This window comes from Orbicella franksi, chromosome 4 (assembly GCF_964199315.1).
Source record: "Orbicella franksi chromosome 4, jaOrbFran1.1, whole genome shotgun sequence".
In the NCBI taxonomy this organism is placed as follows: domain Eukaryota; kingdom Metazoa; phylum Cnidaria; class Anthozoa; order Scleractinia; family Merulinidae; genus Orbicella; species Orbicella franksi.
In genome coordinates, this window is record NC_138148.1 from 32,020,401 (window position 1) to 32,038,803 (window position 18,403).

Sequence of the window (18,403 nt, forward strand, 5' to 3'; positions counted from 1 at the left end):
GGCAAGATAGAGCCATCTTGCCCGCTCGGGTAGCCAATGACAGCGCAGGATTCGGTTTATTTTGTCCGCTCAAGGAGCTAGCCATATACATGGGAAATAATCAACAAACCTTCTCCATCAGCATAACTGTCGCTGATATTTTCTCCTTGAAATATCTTTTCCATAGCGTGACTGCCAGGCCTGAAATTTTAAAACAACGAAAAAATAAGACTAAACCAAACCAGGCAACATATCTATTTATGTTGGAGAACCGATTGTGCCACATAACTTCTGAAAACAGAACAGCAGCGGATCCCGAACTTGGTACGTTTTAAAGAGTATGGTAGGGAGCTTGCCATAATTTTGCTTTATTACCTTGCAGTACAAAGAAAAAACGCCCAAAGTGGTGAAAGCAAAGAAATAACTACTATAACACAGCAAAAATAATAAGAGAAGATTCAAAATTTCACCAGAACGGTAATTTTGATTCTGGACATCCTGTCAATAGATCACATTTGATGGAGGCAGCGTGGCCGAGTGGTTAGGGCGCCGGACTTGAAATCCGAAGGTCTCGGGTTCAAGCCCCGCTCTGACTAATAAGCTGGAGTTGTTTCTCGGTAGACCGTACTTCAACTCCTCGGTCATATTTGTTAATAACCAGCTGGTCTGCCTCCTCCCAACAGAAATTTTGCCAAAATCCCATTTCTCAGCCTATGTTTTGCCCAAATCGGCCAGTACCATCACCACGTTTTTGTTTGTGGTTCTCTGTCCCAGTTCCCATTTTATCACTTCGGGCCCTTCTGCAAAAAATATCTTGGGCTCTTTGGGCACCACCCTTTCACAGAAAAATTAGTAACTAGTCAAAATGAAATTTCGCCTTACTAATTCAATACCTCGTCAAGAAGACAGGTAATGAGAATATAACAGAAAATCAGTGATATATTGTGTTAATGTATTACCAAATTCTCACAAGTAACATTACAGTAAAGAGAATTACTCTTCTGAGCTGAGGACATACCGTGTTGTAACGCTGCACAGTGTATACACCTCAAGTGCTCCAGAGCAAAAAATAACTTGCTGGTTTCCTAAATTGGAAACAAAAGAGAAAAACGTTTTCCTCGATCAGCTTTATCACTTTTCGACCTGAAAAATTCATACTATTTCCTTTCAAAGCTCACGATTCATCAACATTCAGCCTGCATAGGTGGCGAACGATTCCGCGAACGAGTGCCTCGCTTCGTAGACCCCTTGACTATTCACCGTTCTCCACACAGTTTCACCACTTTCGCCGCGGAAACAAGGTCCTCGCACAAAATTTCGCCAGGTACGCAGGCTAATCAGGAGCTGCGTTCTCCTTGCAAAGTCAAAACAGAGTCAAGTATATCAGAAGAATTATAACGAGGAAATGATATTTGGCCAAATCCTCCCTACTACAATGGGCGACAGGCGGCGTCAGGAGCTCAGTCACGGTATCTTGAGTTACTTTGGCCATGAAAAAAAATTACCTTTAAATTAAAAGAAACCTGAAAATAATAGTTTACTAAGATAGAAAAACACCAAAGAGATAATAATAAACCATAAAGGTACTAGAATATTTAAGGATGGAGAAGATTAACACGGATTACAAACAACGAACTTTAGGCTAAACTTTTCAACATATGCAAACCGTGACATAGCTCCTTTACGAATCTATTTTTTAGCGACTTGGAAAATGTTTTCCAATCTTCCCCCAAAAACATGTTTATTTTTTTTCTCTCTCTCTTTGATTTGAGTTGCTATGTCACGTACTTCTTTGCTACCATGCCAGTATGTCACGCACTCCACAGCACAGTAAGCCCAAAGAACATCCTGGCGCAGAGTCTGTGGGAACTTCAGACGCAACTCGCTAAGACCTGAAACAAAAACAGTGAAAGTTCCCGTCGATTATCTCAACAATAATTTTATTCAACTGGTAAGTCAAGGGCAAAATGTATAGAAATTAAAAAAATTCAGTTTTGCAACTGATAGATTCTTACGCGATGGCAAGATTTTTACATCTAATACCACGTTTTCCTGCTTATATACAGAATAATACAAGGGTGTCCGAAGACCACACGAACGCTTCCGAACATTTTCCGATAATGTTCGAAGTTAACTGAAGATTGCCGAAGACTTTCGAGGAAGTTCCGAAGATGTTTCGATCATACACCAACAACTTTACGTAGAGTTAAAGGGTCAAAAATGACATCAAACATTACGTCATCGATATCATCACGGCCAAAACTTATCGTAATTTTACGTGTAAAATTACGTCTTTTCTCAGGGCTGCAAATCCTTGTATAAAACCGCAATTAATATACAAAAACAACAACCAACCTTTTTACTTTGACATCTAAATTCAAATCTAGACACATTCTTCAACAAACTTTATATAATAAAACGCATATAATCAAGCACTTCTCTTCGAAACACAAACGCATGTTTACAAGAAAACAAACCTTCCAGCTCCGAGTTATTCTCAGGTTCAGGTTCGACTTCCGGTTGATCCTCGTCCCCAGCCTCACTCTGAATCTCAAGCTCTATCTTCCTGGGAGCGCGAGGAATTCCCAAATGACTCGCTGGTGTATCGCATTGTATTATGTACTTGGACAACACTTTAGAACCTCCCCCATAACCGGTACTCAAGAACCCTAAATGGGGGACGAAACAAGTACCATTTGATCACCACCTAGCCCAATTGCTCGAAAGGTGGATAATACAATCCACCGGAAAAATCACTATCCAGTGGATAGTGTAGTTTGTTTTGTTAACACTTATCCACGATTTGAACAACTGGGCCTGGCTAAAACAGAGAGGCTGGAATTCCAAGGTAATCATATACACCTTATTTATGAGGACCCGGCTGCAGGTTTTACTGTATGCATTCAAGCAAAGTGTGTCTTCAAGCCTAGTGGCCGATCAGGACAGCACTTATCGCTGGTTTCTGATAGAGGTTGGAGAATTTCTACTCCTCCTTGCAACTTAAAACACCGGTGAAAATACGCACAACAACGCTTTTCAACTTGAGAAAATGTTGCGCGACAGGTTGAAAGAAAACGTTGCCCTTACATCTCGCCCTTAAACATTTGAGTTAAAAAAAACGAAACCGAAAACAGCCATACTTATTAAATTGTTCTGTTAACTACTGTTTCACTACCATTTCGTATGGAAACGCATGCACTGATTCAAGAAAGGCCATTGCATTCCACGCTTAATAAGTTTCAAGTACAAGGTATTAGTTACTACAGAAACTGTTGGGCTGCATTGGCGCGCAAGTGAAACACACAGCTAGTTATCAACTTCAATTTGATAAGGTAAATTTACCTTCCTGTGACGGAGTGCTAAGTCTCGGAACGACATCTTTACAAAATTGCTACTGGGATTACTTTGCAACGTAAGGGACAATCCTTCACTTTCAAAGCGAATTTGTGTATGGATGAGAGGGTTTAAATTCAGCACCTTAAGGATACAACGCTTACCAATAACTGACAGCTCAGGTGTGTCCCTAGTATCTGCGGCTTGGTTGTTAGTAGTATGATTGGCAGCTGTCAATCGACTGATAAAGCCTGTAAGAGCCTGCAAGTCACTCAGCTGACACACCAGCAGGTTCCAGCGCTCTATCTCCACTGATACTGATATCCAGTCTCCCGCGGCCAACTCCTCCCTCTCAGCTTCCTCGTCTTCATCCTGCGATATAAACAAGTCTGTGAGCTTTCAATGAGCTGCACCGCAGTTATTGATTAGTCTTAGGTTCCAAAGCTGTCATAATTTCAAGGTTTAATCTTCTCAGACGACAAATTGTGTTCTCAAGTAATGTTTCTAAATCCTCTTCCGTAACTAACGAAACAACGTCGCCAGCCAATCAGATTGCAGCATTTGCTTTAGTACACTATACTAGTTGAATTCTACCAATTTGACATATCATGCTACTGTTGTAAAGGCTTCTTCGAGGATATCCAATCCACCGAATATTAAAAGAATCCTGAAAAGCGCCTTAGTATCAGTGTACCCCACCATACCTGTACTTTCTTGGACGCTGTGCTGATTTCCATGGCAACAGCTCTACAAACTGAAGCAAGCGATAGCGCCCGGCTTGTTGCTGTGGACTGGGCCAGAGTGTGACGTACATTCTCCCACCACGGTGAAATAACATTGTCAGTTGACTCGGCAGAGGAACTCTCGCTTGGTAATCCTCCTGCAACAAAATTACCGCAGGCTTGCAAATGTTGAGAAGATAACTAAGTAAGAAGAAGTAAGGGTAGGTGCAAGAATGCACAGATCTATTTTACATGTGTACATAAGGCGCGTACATTACTTACAAAAAATTTCGGACAAAAAAGGGTCCGAAAATATAACCGTCCGAAATTTTTACAGCACGGTACAAAACTTGGAAGTAACTCCAAAGCTCTTAGTTTCCTTTACGCCGGGCTTTATGGAGCGAACTCTAGTTGAGACACTACTTGACATACGTAACGGCTTGATAGAATTTGCGTTGTTTTCTCGTCGGTGTATTCGTAAAACCTTGAGGGTGCCGTGAAACTAGCATTTTCACAGATGTTGTTTCAGTCTAATTCGTGTTTTGTAGCCGTAAATGTACTTAAATGTTTCAGCTATGTTTCAGTGTCCGAAATTTGTCCGAAATGGGATAAAAAGTGTCCGAAAATTAACGCCCGAAATAAAACGTCCGAATTTTGTTCAAGTAATGTAATCTTGTAGGGTTAGCCATTCAGTAGTTTGTAAAGGAGTAAAGAGTCATTTGAAGCCATCTCTTATCTGTTAACCTCGACGGTGAACTCAGTGCAATTGCATCGCAAGCCTCCGAAGTAAACGCGCTACAGGTTTGTGATGCAGCAATTATTCCTCTAGGAAGGGATGTTGCATCTGAGGAATTACACAGGGTTCGAACACATTTTCGGATCCAAAATTCAAGACTTTTTTGCCTACCTGGAAGTGAACTTATTCTTGATATGAGAGAGTGAAGATGAAACATGGAATCTACTTTATCGTAACACAGGTCCGGATCTAATAGCCAACCAGAAACAAGAAGGGTCTGTGAAAATAAAATTAAAGAAATTGTGTGAGCATCCAGAATCCAGAATCGCTTTGAATGCAGGCAATTTTCAAGAATCGAGATAGGTCCCCCGGTAACGCAACAGTTTAGCTAGTCTTAGTTTGGGGCCCTGACTACGAAATGGATGTTTTGAGAGGGAATCCACCAGAAGTTTGAGTAACAAGCGGACAAAAACTTAGTACCAACATTATTCACATTGTATAGCAGACTTCTATGCGAGTGACTGTTTTAAATACCTTCTCAAAAGAAATCATTTCTAACAACACCAAATGCCGAAAACATATGTTGAAGTTCATGTGAAACACTTGACAGTACTGGTGAGATGAAGCTGATGATGAAATTTTTCCTTGCGCAATTTCTCTGAACTTTGAAAATTATTTCCTCGACGTCTTGGGTGTTATTTTAGACAAATGTTTATATCTTTAGCTTTTAGAAAATGCAAAAAGGACTGTAATATACTTAAAATTATTCTGTTTCAAAGTTCTTGTCCACTAAAAGTTGAAATTGCTCGATCTTCTATCGGATTTCTTCTTAAAGTCCTATCAATTTCAATTAAATCTTCTCATGCAGTAATTTTTCAAGGGACATACGACCTTACCATTAAATGTTGAGGTCTAATTCCAGATGAATCAAAAGGAAGAGCTAAGCTTCCAGAAGAACATTCCCCTAAGAGGCAATTCTAAAGAACAAATACACAAAGTATGTATTACAACTTCTCAAACTAATTAATAATTCACCAAGTTAAAACAAAGAAAATCACAACCGTGAAGGGGGTTTGGGTGCCCGGTCTTAATTAGCACAGATTTTGACGATTTTACTTCTCCGTTTACTCCTTAGTTTTTGTTCCGATTGAGACGATATATCAAACACTCGAGACAGCGTTGTACTGGCTATCCAAACACCTCGAATTTCGTCAAAAATACTCCGCTGCGTGTCGTAGTTTCAACTCTCTTCTCGGAGTTTGGATATCCCGATGAAACAGTCTCTCCTGTTTGATATATTACATGAAACACTAATTTGTGCAGCCATCTGATGCTGCTTGAAGGAGCCTGTTTTAGAAGAACAACAGATAAAAACCATGTCATAGTTAAAACAGTTAACACCATGCAATAGATTAATTAAATTCTTGATTACGTTTTATTATAGGAGTGAGAAAATTACTTCACTGTGATTGGCTGAGAGCAGGCAAATTTACCGTTAATGTTTAACTGGCATTGCAGTGTAAATTAACGCGCACGCGTTCGTAATTTTCTCAGTCATATAATAAATGACTAATCGTATCGAGCGGTCTTCAACTGAGTGTAGTAAAACCAAAACCAAACCAATTACTTGCCATTTACACTACTCAGCCAATCTTAAACCTTGATTAAACCAAAACCAAAACCAAAGTAATTGCTTGATTACCGATTTACACTACTCGTGGTATTTGAAAAAAATTCTGTCAAATTGCACCTGTCTAAAGGCTTAGGCAACTTTGAGAGAATTTTTAAATATCACTCGTAGTGTAAATCGTTAATTAAATTCGCGTACGATTACCTATACTAATCAATTTTTTCAATAAATATAAATACAATATTAAATAAATTACTTACCAACAATAATAATTATAATAACAATAAAATTCCAACCTACCTTGAAAAGAAAGCTTGCTAAAAGGACAGAAAGAAAAAAAGACATGATGAGTTTAGAATCACTAGCGAAGAGAAGAAAACAAACAAAAGTAGAATTTGTTACAAAAGTAGAATTTGTTAAACAAAAGCTGACGAATTTTACCGTGGTTTAAGTCTGTCTGTCTGTATGTCTGTCTGTCTACCTATCTAACATGACCAGTAATTTGCAAGTAGAACAACTCACAAAGTTGAATTGTCATTTCGTTGGACAAGCCTTTCCTCATAGCAACAGCCTTTGACAGAGTCACTGGTGACGGCCCAGCTGTGTTTTCTTGCGTTAAATCCTTTGATTCTTTTCCCTGGTGGCTATTTGAAGTGTACTCAAAACATCCGAGGAAGGATGTGACACTCATCTGAGGAACTGATCGAGTGGGTTTCTTGGACACTGCTGTCTGTTGATTGGACTGGCTCCCTTGTAGAGCAGACAGCAGCTCGGCAGCTTCAGATTTTGTAAGACCAAGAAGGCTGGCTAAAGACTGTAAATTACCAGGTAGCACATCAAATCAGCTGGTTATTGTATTATTATTGAGGTTTTAGTAAACAATCTTTTTAAGGTCACTGAAAATTTTGTGAACCGTTTGGCAAAGAATTATTACTAATGAGAACACATCACATCGCATGTTATTCTTTCCGTTTTGCATGTGACGTTCGTTCCCTGTGATTGATTTTAACTTTTCGCTACGTTTGTCACTTTATTTTGTTTGCCCTTCAGTTCTGAGTTTGAATAATTTCAAACTATACAAAACATCCACCATCCACCGTGAAAGTCTATGGTTAATTATGCAGAAATATGGAATCCCGAACAAGATAGTAAGGATGGTAAAAGTGTTCTATGAAGACTTCAATTGTGCTGTAGAAGATCAGGCAGAAGCATGTGAGTGGTTCAACATCAAAACAGGCGTCAAGCAAGGATGTAATATGTCTGGATTTCTATTCTTGATAGCTATGGATTGGATTATGAGAAGGACTGTAGGAAAAGGAGAAAACGGAATCAGGTGGAACTTTACATCTAAACTCGATGATCTAGATTTTGCAGATGATGTGGCGCTTTTGCCTTCTACTAAACAGCATATACAGAACAAGACTACTAAAATGAATGAGGAAGCAAGACGGGTCGGGCTGAAAATCAACAAAGGAAAGACAAAGGTGATGAGGATCAACGGGAAGAGTCAGGAGAAGGTTGCAGTAGATGGGCAAGATATCGGCGAAATTGAGGAGTTAATTATCTGGGGGCTACCATTTGTAAGGAGGGAGGAGGAATGAAAGATCTGAAAAACAGGCTGTCCAAGGCGAGAGGCACATTTGCCAGACTCAAAAGAATATGGAACTCAAGGAACATCATGAAGAGGACCAAGCTTAGACTGTTTAAAACCTTAGTTGTACCGGTGCTACTGTATGGATGTGAGACATGGAAGATGAACATGGGAGATGACCAACGAATAGATGTGTTTCACAACAAATGCCTCAGGAGGATTCTCAAAATAAAATGGCAAGATCACGTTACCACTAGAGAGCTCCTTGAGAAGGCAGAGACGAAGTTCCTTAGTGAAGAGGTTAAGAGGAGAAGATGGAAGATGATAGGGCATGTCCTACGACAAAACAGAAACAGCCATACCAACATAGCCCTATCATGGACACCTGAAGGAAAAAGGAAGAGAGGAAGGCCTAAGACCACCTGGCGAAGAACAGTTGAGAGAGAGAGGAACAGCGCAGGATGGCGTACATGGGATGAGGCAAGAGCTGCTGCAGCCAACAGAGAAAATTGGAGGCATTCTGTGGAGGCCTTATGTGCCACGAGGCACAAAGAAGCTAAGTGAAGTGATACAAAACATAAGCAGTGAAAAACATTTTTATACAAGAAAAATTAATACTTGAGTTAACTATTAATCCTGCGTTAGCGTTAACCAGCTTTTCAACAACTCAGCCCTCGGGTGTGAGACAAGAATTCACAATCAACTGTCACTTGTTTCACCCAACTGATCAAACTCCTTACCAGTTCCTCGCTCTTTCCTTTCCAGGGCTCTTCCCCAGATCCCTGCTCCTCCTTATACAGTTTCAAGATTGAGTTGTGTGTTTGTATAAGTTGCCGCTGTACATCGCAAAAATTCAGCAGTAGTTTGGTGTCTTCTCTTACTTCATCGTGGTCATCTGACGTGTGATCTTGTGTCGGTTCAAACAAAACATCAGTGCCAATGAACTTTTGAGCATAAGCTTGATTAAGGAGGCATTATTTTTAATCTTGGAGGCGCGGTGACCTCACGGTTTGTGGGGTGGACTCCAGATTGACGGGTACATGTCAAGCCCTGGCCGGGGACATTGCGACGTGTTCTTGGGCAAAAAATTTTACCATCACAGTACCTCTCTTCATCTAGGTATATATACCTGTACTGGCAAAATTAATGCTGGGGGTAACCCTGCAATGGACTAGCCTCCCATTCAGGGGGGAGTGCAAATGCTTAATTTGATTCAAACCATGCCAAGCTTCGGCAGGATGGACCACTTGCCCTAACAAAAATTTTACCTTTACCTTAAATTACTAACCTTAGAAATATTTGAGAGCTGGGTGATGCAGCAGGAACCAATATATGACTGACATAAAATGCAATAAACAATTTACTTACTTTGCTTTTGTGCTGTTTCACTGACGGTCCTCACAGCTTGGAGTAAAACAGAGACTGGAATTCCCACAGTGGACAAGACACACTGTAGACCCTTGACACAAAAATTACAAGAATAAGTTAACATGTGTCTAAACTCATTGACTTCATTGTGTATACCAGGTAACATTTATGTAGACCATTGATACATTATGTATATTTGCATTCAAAGTATTGTTCATTTTTCATTAGGTTTATAATTTTATTTTCCGAGGGCCACAAGTATAGTAACCTTTGGCTAGTAAGTGTTTAACCCTGCCTAAATTAAGTCTTTATTTATTTCTATTCACTTATTATGTACTCGTCACTTTGGACTATATCATCACCGCGCTATAGCGCTATTAGAAAAAAAATGTTTCAATTTATGGCGGCATCCACACTACGCCGGAGAAATTTTAAAATACAGCTTTATTTTTTCGGTTAGGCCTACCGTTCCCACTATTCCGTCACGAAGACGGAGCTTTTCGAAAATGCTCTTCAAACGGGAAAAATATGAAAATGCGAACTTTTCATTTTCGTGTGGACGGAAAACATTTTGATAATCGTGCTTTTCAAAAAAGATAGTGTTACGGTAATCATATGATTTCTCTGAGCGAGTTTTCCTCAAACACAAATCCAAAAAAGACCAGTGATTGTTGGGTGTTTAAATTTCTCCGGCGTAGTGTGGACGGAAAACATCTGATGCGTTCTCAGAGTCAGAGTGAAACCTCCATTTTCAAATTCCTCCGGCATAGTTTTGACGGAACCTGTGACTCAACATATGCCACAGGCAAATGTCAGTTTTTTAAGGGAAGTGGGGTGTCTGGACTTTAAACTATTTTAATGTGCTTTTCAAAATCACGCAAACTTTCAACTCTAAACTTCAATCTACGGCTTTGTTTTCCGCTGCCATCAATCGTCTCAGTGGACCACTCAGGAAATAGCTCACTTCGACTTGTTCGAAAGGTCACGTCCGTGAGCTACGACTGGCAGATTTGGATCCATTCTGTTTGCTTTTTTCAAGGTTTGTTGATTGTTGTTGTAATCATAATTGATGGAGATGAAAAATACAATTCTTAGTTGATTTTTTTGGTCCAGAAATTGCGTGATTTTGAAAAGCACGGCGATAATCAAAAATATTCACCTGTTGATGAAGTTGTGGAGTTTGTATATCACTCAGAATGTCTACCAAGGCTTTTTCCAGTTTATTGCTATCATTTTCTGCACTTTCTACAAGAAAAAAGAAAAGAAGACTGAAAATGATAGTAAGTGCACCAATGTCAACATACTTTCGGTGCCTTAGATATTTGTTAATTCCTCCTTCCCTCTACCTCTGTCCATCAATCCTTCATTCTTCGTTTATTTTGTAAATCATGGCCGTATAAGGCTAAGTAATTCCTTCAACTTAAAAACCCATAAGTATTTGCAAAACTTCCGCATTTCAGGCTTCTTATTTTAATAGGATTGTCAACCTATGGAATTTTACTTGTGAATCTGTGCCTAAAAGTAGCCTTTACAGTATCGATGTTTTTGAAAACTGTTAAAACAAACTCCGACAAGCCTTTTGCGGACAACGTTTGACGTGGAACGCCCGTGCACTTGGTCACTTGTAAGATCGTGCGCATGCCATCGTTCATAGCGCACACCATCTAAATCTTTCCTTTTGATATTCATATAAGTAGATATAATTATGTAATTTTTAGCTTTTTTAACTAAATTTTCTGTTTGGGTCCTTTGGTCTCGTTCGTGCTTGCCCCTTTGAGTATTATACCTCCTCTTTCGTTTATTATTATTTTTTACGTAATTATGTATAAGATAACTGAAACCCAATAAAGCCTTAAAAAAAATTGTAATTCACCTTTCGTAGGATACAAGGGAAGAAACAAGACAATAGTAACCTACGTCTTCCTAAGAGATAGAATGTCATCCCAAGGTGAAGATCTTACTTCCTGGTTCATTTACCTTGGTCAGACCTTGTTGAGTCCAAAAGAACTGACAGCTTTTTTAACAGGTGTAGATCCCTAACTCTTTTGCTATGCTTGTCACTGCGAACAACAACAAGACAACAAATTAATCTCACAATAAACCGCGTTCGGTTTTTCTTGATTTTCAATGACTGAGAATATACCCTGTTATAGGTGAAGAGGGTACAAACAAACAAACATGCAAAGTTCTATTAGTCTTGTTTCTCAAGTAATATATCAAACACGAGAGACAGTGTTTCATCGGGATATCCAAACACCGAGAAGAGAGTTGAAAATACGACGTGCAGCGGAGAATTTTTGACGAAATTCAAGGTGTTTGGATAACCGATGAAACACTGCCTCGAGTGTTCGATATATCTTCTCAATCGAAACAAATACTAACTAGTAAACGGAGAAGTAAAATCGTCAAAATTTATGCTAATTTAGACCGGGTATCCAAACCTTCTTCGTGTACATGATTTCCTTTGTTTTAACCTGATGGCAATGCTATTAAAGATGAAAAGGGTACAAATGAACTTTTATGAAAAGTTCTATTACACCTGCACCAGAATTGGCTAAGTGCTTGTGGTATGATAAATGTAACTTATATACTAAACTAAGGCTTTTTTTTATAATAAACAAACCCCCTTATTAATAAGCTCCCCTGTTCCAGTTTATAGGCCTCCTAATCTAACAATACCAGTGAGTTTAAGCTTAGCATTAAGTTGAGAATGATTTGAAATGTGTGTTTGGAGAGAATGATGATCTGCAATTTTAGGCATTTTTTGAGATGAAAAAGAAACCTAACAAATCTTTGTCCCGAAAAACAAACCTCTTCCCTAAACATACAAATTATAACAGTATACAAAGGTAACACAAAAAGCCACCCTTTTTGCAACACACATTTTCTTTTCTGTAGTTGCATTATAACATCTGTAGGTACGCTCACCTTAGAGCACAGTGAAATGGCACTGAGAATGTCTTCAATGTTCCGTCACTCTGGATCAGAGTACAGTTCAGTGTGTGCTGTGGGGGGGCCTGCCCCTGTCTGATCACATGACCTAGTCCCATAATTCCATGCCCGGCATACAAGAGCCTGAAAGTTTTTCAATAGATCATTGAGATCTTGATAAAAAGACAACGCAGTAATTTTATTAAATACATAACATTTTGGTTTTTTGCCAGACATGGTTAAAAACTATTACAAGACGTTTTGATTGCTTCTGCAACCTTCTTCGGCTAAAAAAAGAGTAAATAAGTAACGCCGTCGCTGATGTTATATGAATGAAGGTTCTATGGAAAGTAGGTTGGAATTCCAAATGAGAGTAAAACAAGTGCGTGATAAATGGTGTAATAATTAGGAATTTTTTTGGGAGTTTCCTTTATATGCTTGGGAATGAAATGAATTAATTAATTGAGTTTTTATCTCTGATGGAATGCTACGCTTCAAGGAAGAGTCTTTGTTCTAATTTGACAATTGTAGCTTGTTTGAAACGAGTTGCAACAGCAGCACAGAAGATAAAGTTGATCAGGGAAGGTCACATGCGGATCTTTTGTACGGGTTTGCTCATTTAAAAAAAAAATGGACATGTTGTACATTAACCCTACAAAGTGAGACATTATTTATGCAAGTACCAGCAATCTCTAACCTGCAGTCTTTTCCAACATTAAAGGCAGCTACACGTGGTCCTTGTTCTGTTCTCCAGATCTAAGCCAACATATTAAAATTTATTATGTTGATGATTTATGACGATAATGATGATGATGATGATGATGATGATGATGATGATGATGATAATAAATTGTAAACAGTATTTTGATTTACAAGTGGCTAACCCTGGTATTTAAAAGGGCAAGGGTTTAGACACTGAGGCAGAGCCTCCTGATATAAAACTTTATTGAGTGCCTCCACCCCCCCTTCCCATACCTCTAAAATTCCTCTTTTGGTAGCATATATGACAAGGAACAGAGCCGTCCTCAGGGAAGACTTTGGCAGTTCTTCCTCGTGGTGGTCTTCCTCTTCAACCATTACCCAGCCACACTCTGCTTCACGGTAGCCTGCCATGTGATAAAATATAATATTTCTTATTGACTGATCAGTCGATAATTATTTTAGGCTGCAAAAGACAACTGAGCGGTGAGGATATTTAACAATTTTATTAAAAAATTGGATAGAGCTTAATTTTCCAGGCTGGCTAATTAGTGGCCATTATAACATGCCAGACAATGGTCACTAAAGAGGATTGTTTTTGAGACAGAACTAACAGAAGATGGAGCAACACTGAAAAATGTAATTCTAACATTGTGGTTCCTCTTGAGAAAACAGTTAGTCCACTTGTCGCTGCATTATTGCTAGGGACAAAAACTGAATAGAATGAAAATGTTTACACTGTATGGCATATATCATACACAAAAGACTGTGTTTGACCACATTTCCACCCGTATGAGAGTAGAAAATATGATGTATAACGGAGTATTCTTGACAAACTTTGGAGTGTTTGGAAATGTGGTCAAACAATGTCTTGAGCGCTTAATATATATTCTCAATAGAAAATAAAAATAAGGAGAAAACCGAGAAATAAAATTGTTTAAAATCTATGCTAATTAAGATCAGATATCCAAACACAGCCATGGTCATGATTTTCTTTGTTTAAACGTGATGAATTTTTGATAAATTTGAGACAAGAATATCACATGCTGATTACAGACTGAGAATAAAATTGAATCTACCTTTCCATAATCTAACCACTATAGCTTTCTTTGCATCCAGTAGCATAACTCGACCATAATCATCGGTAGTCACAGCCAAGCGGCCATTTGGCGCCATCGTGATGCTTGTGCCGTGCCGATGAGAGTCGGGCAAACCAAATCTACCAAACAAAAGGTGTATATTTAATTGGTGTGTGCTCTGGCACATTGTTAAAGGTTCCCTTCACTAGATAGTCAGTCCAGTTGCATGACTCATCTTGTGCCCACCTTTACACTGTATCCAGACACACAAAAAAATTTGGCCAAACTTGTCCAGCTGGTATTATTCTGTGTCTCAACTATGGCAGGCCACTGATAATTATTCAAAAATAATAAGTACGGACACAACTTCAAGCACAGTGGTTGAACACGAACATAGCCATCATACATAATGGCCAACTTCTACTTAAAATTATGACAAAAATAATGTCCAGTAGTAATCAAAGATTGAGATGGGTTTGACGCCTTCACGCACAGTGGTTGGACATGGACAATTCAGCCATCATACCACGACCCAACTTCTATTTGAAAGTATGATACAACTAAGAAATAGAAAATGTGTACTGTATTTCTAGGTACATGAAATGCTGTGGGAACACAAGCCGACAGGCGAGTGTTTCTACAGCTTTTTTGAATTTCCCAAACTTGCATGAGTGTTTCTACCTCAAAAGAAACATGGAGAACATGTTTTCTATTTCTTTCAGAAAATCCCATGAAGAAAGAAAGAAAACAACTTGTTTACATTGATAATCAAAATGAAAATTCTCTTTGCTTGTGCTATCATCACATCAACAGCTCATGCTAGCACACATAATTTTGTTGGGCTATTTTCTAAATAAATAATAATGGTAAATGCAGTAAACGTTATTGGTGGAACTGAGTGGGTTTATTAAACTGGGACTGGAGCTGTGTTGAGAAATGTTTCAATGATAATGTCTACTTGTAGCCAAGATGACAGCAACCTAACATGACTACAATACACTAAGAGTTCCAGCATAGTGGTACAAATGTCAAACCTGGCAGGTAAAAAAGTTCCATTTTCCACCTTGGGCTTTGTAGCTTTTGTTGATTCTGTTGATTGACTGGCTTGCTTAGTACCCCATCCTAGCCACCCACTAACAAAACAAAAACAGACATAAACACTAAATACTTCAAATTGAAGATTTTACTAAAATTAATGTATAGTACAGTTGAAGCTGTGGGACTAGGGGAATACTGCTCCCAGCCACATACAAAACCCCACATTTTATTGACTGCCCCCCCCCCTCCCCCCCCCCGCCCACCAACCCCCTTGCCATAAATATTCCCCACAGCCAATCAATTTGCTCAGTGCCCAGTCCTTAATGAAACCCCTGATACAGAGCTCAACATGTACAAAGAAAAACAAAAAAGGACTTATATTATAAATAAACCAACAACTTGGCACTCTACTGATTTATCAGCCCAAAGACACAATTTTCCCCAAAACATATACCACAAGGGAAAAGTATTTTGACAGAAAGCATTCTTGTGTTCAGCACTGATCTCTTAAAATAAAAGCTGGCACATTCAAATAAAATAATAACATCATCAGCACAGGGGTGACATTTGATCTAACTTTGTGACTGACAAAACCGTGGACCTGAAGGATAACCAACAGAATTAGAATTTACAAGGAAAGAAAATCCAAGATACAAGTTACCCAGGTGGAAAACCTTGCAGGATCTTTGGAGATAAGGTAAGACCTGTCAGAGATGCTTCAAGGACCTAGGAAATACTGTACCTCCATGGGTACTTAATCAATAAGGGATGACAAGTGGTGAAATCTGAGAGTCACTAAGATGTGGGGACTCTTGTTTGAAAATATGAGACTGAGACTTAGTACATGTCTGATTATACAGTCCAAGACATTAAGAAACCAGGAAAACAAGACTTGTTTTGACAAATGATTCTGAGATTTTGAGATCAGATCAAAAGGTTATGAGACCCACAATTTTCCCTAACTACCATTCACCATCCTTTCAACAGCATCATCCCTTCTCTCATCAATTCACATGGACAGGTGCTGTATAACCTAACTTACCTTGCTGCTGTGAGCTTAGAGAGCACTGCTGTTGTTAATTTGCTTGCTACTGCTAAGGCAACATCAGAAATCAAAGGAGGTGAACTACCCTGATGAAAACAGCACAACCTGATATTAACAATTAGTATAAATCTACTAGCATTCTATTACCAATGCCATTCTGTCATTGGCTATGGTACTCACTTTCTGTTCTGTTGTAAAAAGTGAGTGGCCTATAGTAGTGTGTGGTTGTTAACAAAATGGTGGCCACTTCTCTGCGTTTTGAGGTGCCTGGGAAGTAATACAGGGCTTGAAAAAAGTGCCATCCCATTGTCCCAGGCAAGCAGATTTTCCTACTGGGCAAGTAAATTTTCATTCTCACTTGTCTGATGGGCAAGAGATCAAACAAGTTATCTGTCAACTAAATCATTAAAAGAGCACACTAAGACTTGCTGGACAAGCAAAATTTTAGAGCTACTTGTCCCAAGGGCAAGCTGGAATTCAAGTTTTTTTCGAGCCCTGTCATAGGTCAAAAACTCGTGCTTCGTTTTTCATCAGGGGTTCCAAACACCGAGAAACAGAAACTCTTTTATTGTTTTGAGGATTTTGGATTATGACCCAATTGATGCAAGCTGATTGGGTCATCAGCACATGAATAATTAATGAGTCTGAGAAGAGCATTTTATAGATTATTTACTAGTTGAGGCATAGATTTATATTAAAACAATTAGATTATTTGCTCTTGATTTCTATGTGTGATAGCTGACTCGCATTTGCTTTGGTTTTGCAAAACCAAAGCAAATGTAAATTGCTTTGGGTTTTTAAGGTGCTTTGAGATTGGTACAAAAATCTTGCCCCACATGCTCCTGAATCCAATTAAAAGTAAAACCAAAACTGCTCAAGACATACAATTTTTTTAACAGACTTTGTGCTAGCTACTTGACTGTATATTTAGGTTTGCATTTTGCCTGATTCACTGGATTGTCTCTGTCCTTAGTGACTGGCCAGTATAAGAAGAACTACATGTATACATGTATGTTTAAAAATATGAATTTCTAATCAGGCTTTGACATCAAGCATGTGTATGGCAATTAAAATTGTTTAAACTTATGGAAAGCAATTAATTAAATCTACATGTCTGAACAAAAGGCAGTGTTACCTCCATTGCAGTGTACACTGCTACAAATGGCTCCATCCCGGTGCTAATGTAGTGAGACATAGCAGGCAAGTGGCTCCTGATGTTTGCATTGAAACCTCCTATGAACGAGGCTGTATGAAGCTGGTCAAACATGTTTGGTGGCACAACTCCTAAAACAAAATGATATGCAAATTGATCATGTAAAGCATGAGCCATCATGTTTTTGAAAAGGGGGAAGGGGTGGGCAATTATCAAAACAAACAAGATGAAACACTGGCTTAAATTTCACTAGACAAAAATGACTTCATGAAAGTTTGAAGGTGCACAGATCACAAGAGCTGGCTGAATTGTAAATGAGCCAGCTTGGATATTTCTTAAATACATCAGAGCTCAAAAAAAATGTTGTTCCGTCATCTGGGACAGGTAGATTCTACTTCTGGGTAAGTACCTTTTCATCCTCACTTACCTGATGGGCAAGGGATCAGGCAAGTTGTCTGCCAGCTAAAATCATTAAAAGAGCAAAGTAAGATTTGCCCAGGGCAAGCAATATTTGAGAGATACTTGCCCTAACGGTAAGCTGGAATTCAAGTTTTTTGGAGTCCTGAATATCCCTGACTAAATCATAAATTATTACAGGTTACAGGACCAGGATTGTTCACAACATCACCTCACCACAGCTAGCAATATCTGTAATTTGCTTTTGACCATCAAATTTCCATTTCTTATATGCCAGTGGAGGAGGACCAATGAGTTCAGAGAAACCACTGGCTTGAGCTGAAACAGATGAAGCATATGAAAGAAAACAAGATCTACATTATGATATATATACCATTTAATTCAAATTCTCCTTACAAACCAGTCACAAGTTAAGTTTGACTTTTGCACTCTGTGACTCATCACCTTGGCTGGCAAGTAGACAGGGGTGGTAAATTGCAAATGCGAGGCTTTATGAGAACGCGAGACTAGTTAGTTTTTCTTTACAAGCCCGAGACATATTGACTTTTTATATTGCTAAGCCGAGACTTGAATGCATTTTAAATGCACGTGAGAGATGTTCAAACTCTAAGACTGTGACATTCCCAAACGTCATTATTTTACAAAAACACCACCAAATCAATAGTTCATGACTTTCTTAGCC

The 18,403-nt window shown here is 38.8% G+C and overlaps 1 protein-coding gene across 1 annotated transcript in view; it reads right to left on the reverse strand.

The window, feature by feature from the left end:
- The window catches only part of LOC145484024 (rab3 GTPase-activating protein non-catalytic subunit-like), a 32,619-nt gene that overhangs the window by 6,608 nt on the left and 7,608 nt on the right, over positions 1 to 18,403 (reverse strand). The window contains exons 9-30 of the mRNA XM_081462624.1: positions 17,938 to 18,039; positions 17,287 to 17,435; positions 16,149 to 16,237; positions 15,103 to 15,201; positions 14,069 to 14,208; positions 13,266 to 13,396; positions 12,988 to 13,046; positions 12,288 to 12,434; positions 11,337 to 11,419; positions 10,519 to 10,604; positions 9,360 to 9,450; positions 8,732 to 8,898; positions 6,923 to 7,214; positions 6,701 to 6,717; positions 5,667 to 5,747; positions 4,942 to 5,047; positions 4,017 to 4,192; positions 3,477 to 3,684; positions 2,457 to 2,648; positions 1,768 to 1,871; positions 998 to 1,064; positions 110 to 180 (exon numbers count right to left, since the gene is read on the reverse strand). Coding sequence (XP_081318750.1) covers positions 110 to 180; positions 998 to 1,064; positions 1,768 to 1,871; positions 2,457 to 2,648; positions 3,477 to 3,684; positions 4,017 to 4,192; positions 4,942 to 5,047; positions 5,667 to 5,747; positions 6,701 to 6,717; positions 6,923 to 7,214; positions 8,732 to 8,898; positions 9,360 to 9,450; positions 10,519 to 10,604; positions 11,337 to 11,419; positions 12,288 to 12,434; positions 12,988 to 13,046; positions 13,266 to 13,396; positions 14,069 to 14,208; positions 15,103 to 15,201; positions 16,149 to 16,237; positions 17,287 to 17,435; positions 17,938 to 18,039 — 2,657 coding nt within the window. The remainder of the gene's footprint in view (positions 1 to 109; positions 181 to 997; positions 1,065 to 1,767; positions 1,872 to 2,456; positions 2,649 to 3,476; positions 3,685 to 4,016; positions 4,193 to 4,941; positions 5,048 to 5,666; positions 5,748 to 6,700; positions 6,718 to 6,922; positions 7,215 to 8,731; positions 8,899 to 9,359; positions 9,451 to 10,518; positions 10,605 to 11,336; positions 11,420 to 12,287; positions 12,435 to 12,987; positions 13,047 to 13,265; positions 13,397 to 14,068; positions 14,209 to 15,102; positions 15,202 to 16,148; positions 16,238 to 17,286; positions 17,436 to 17,937; positions 18,040 to 18,403) is intronic.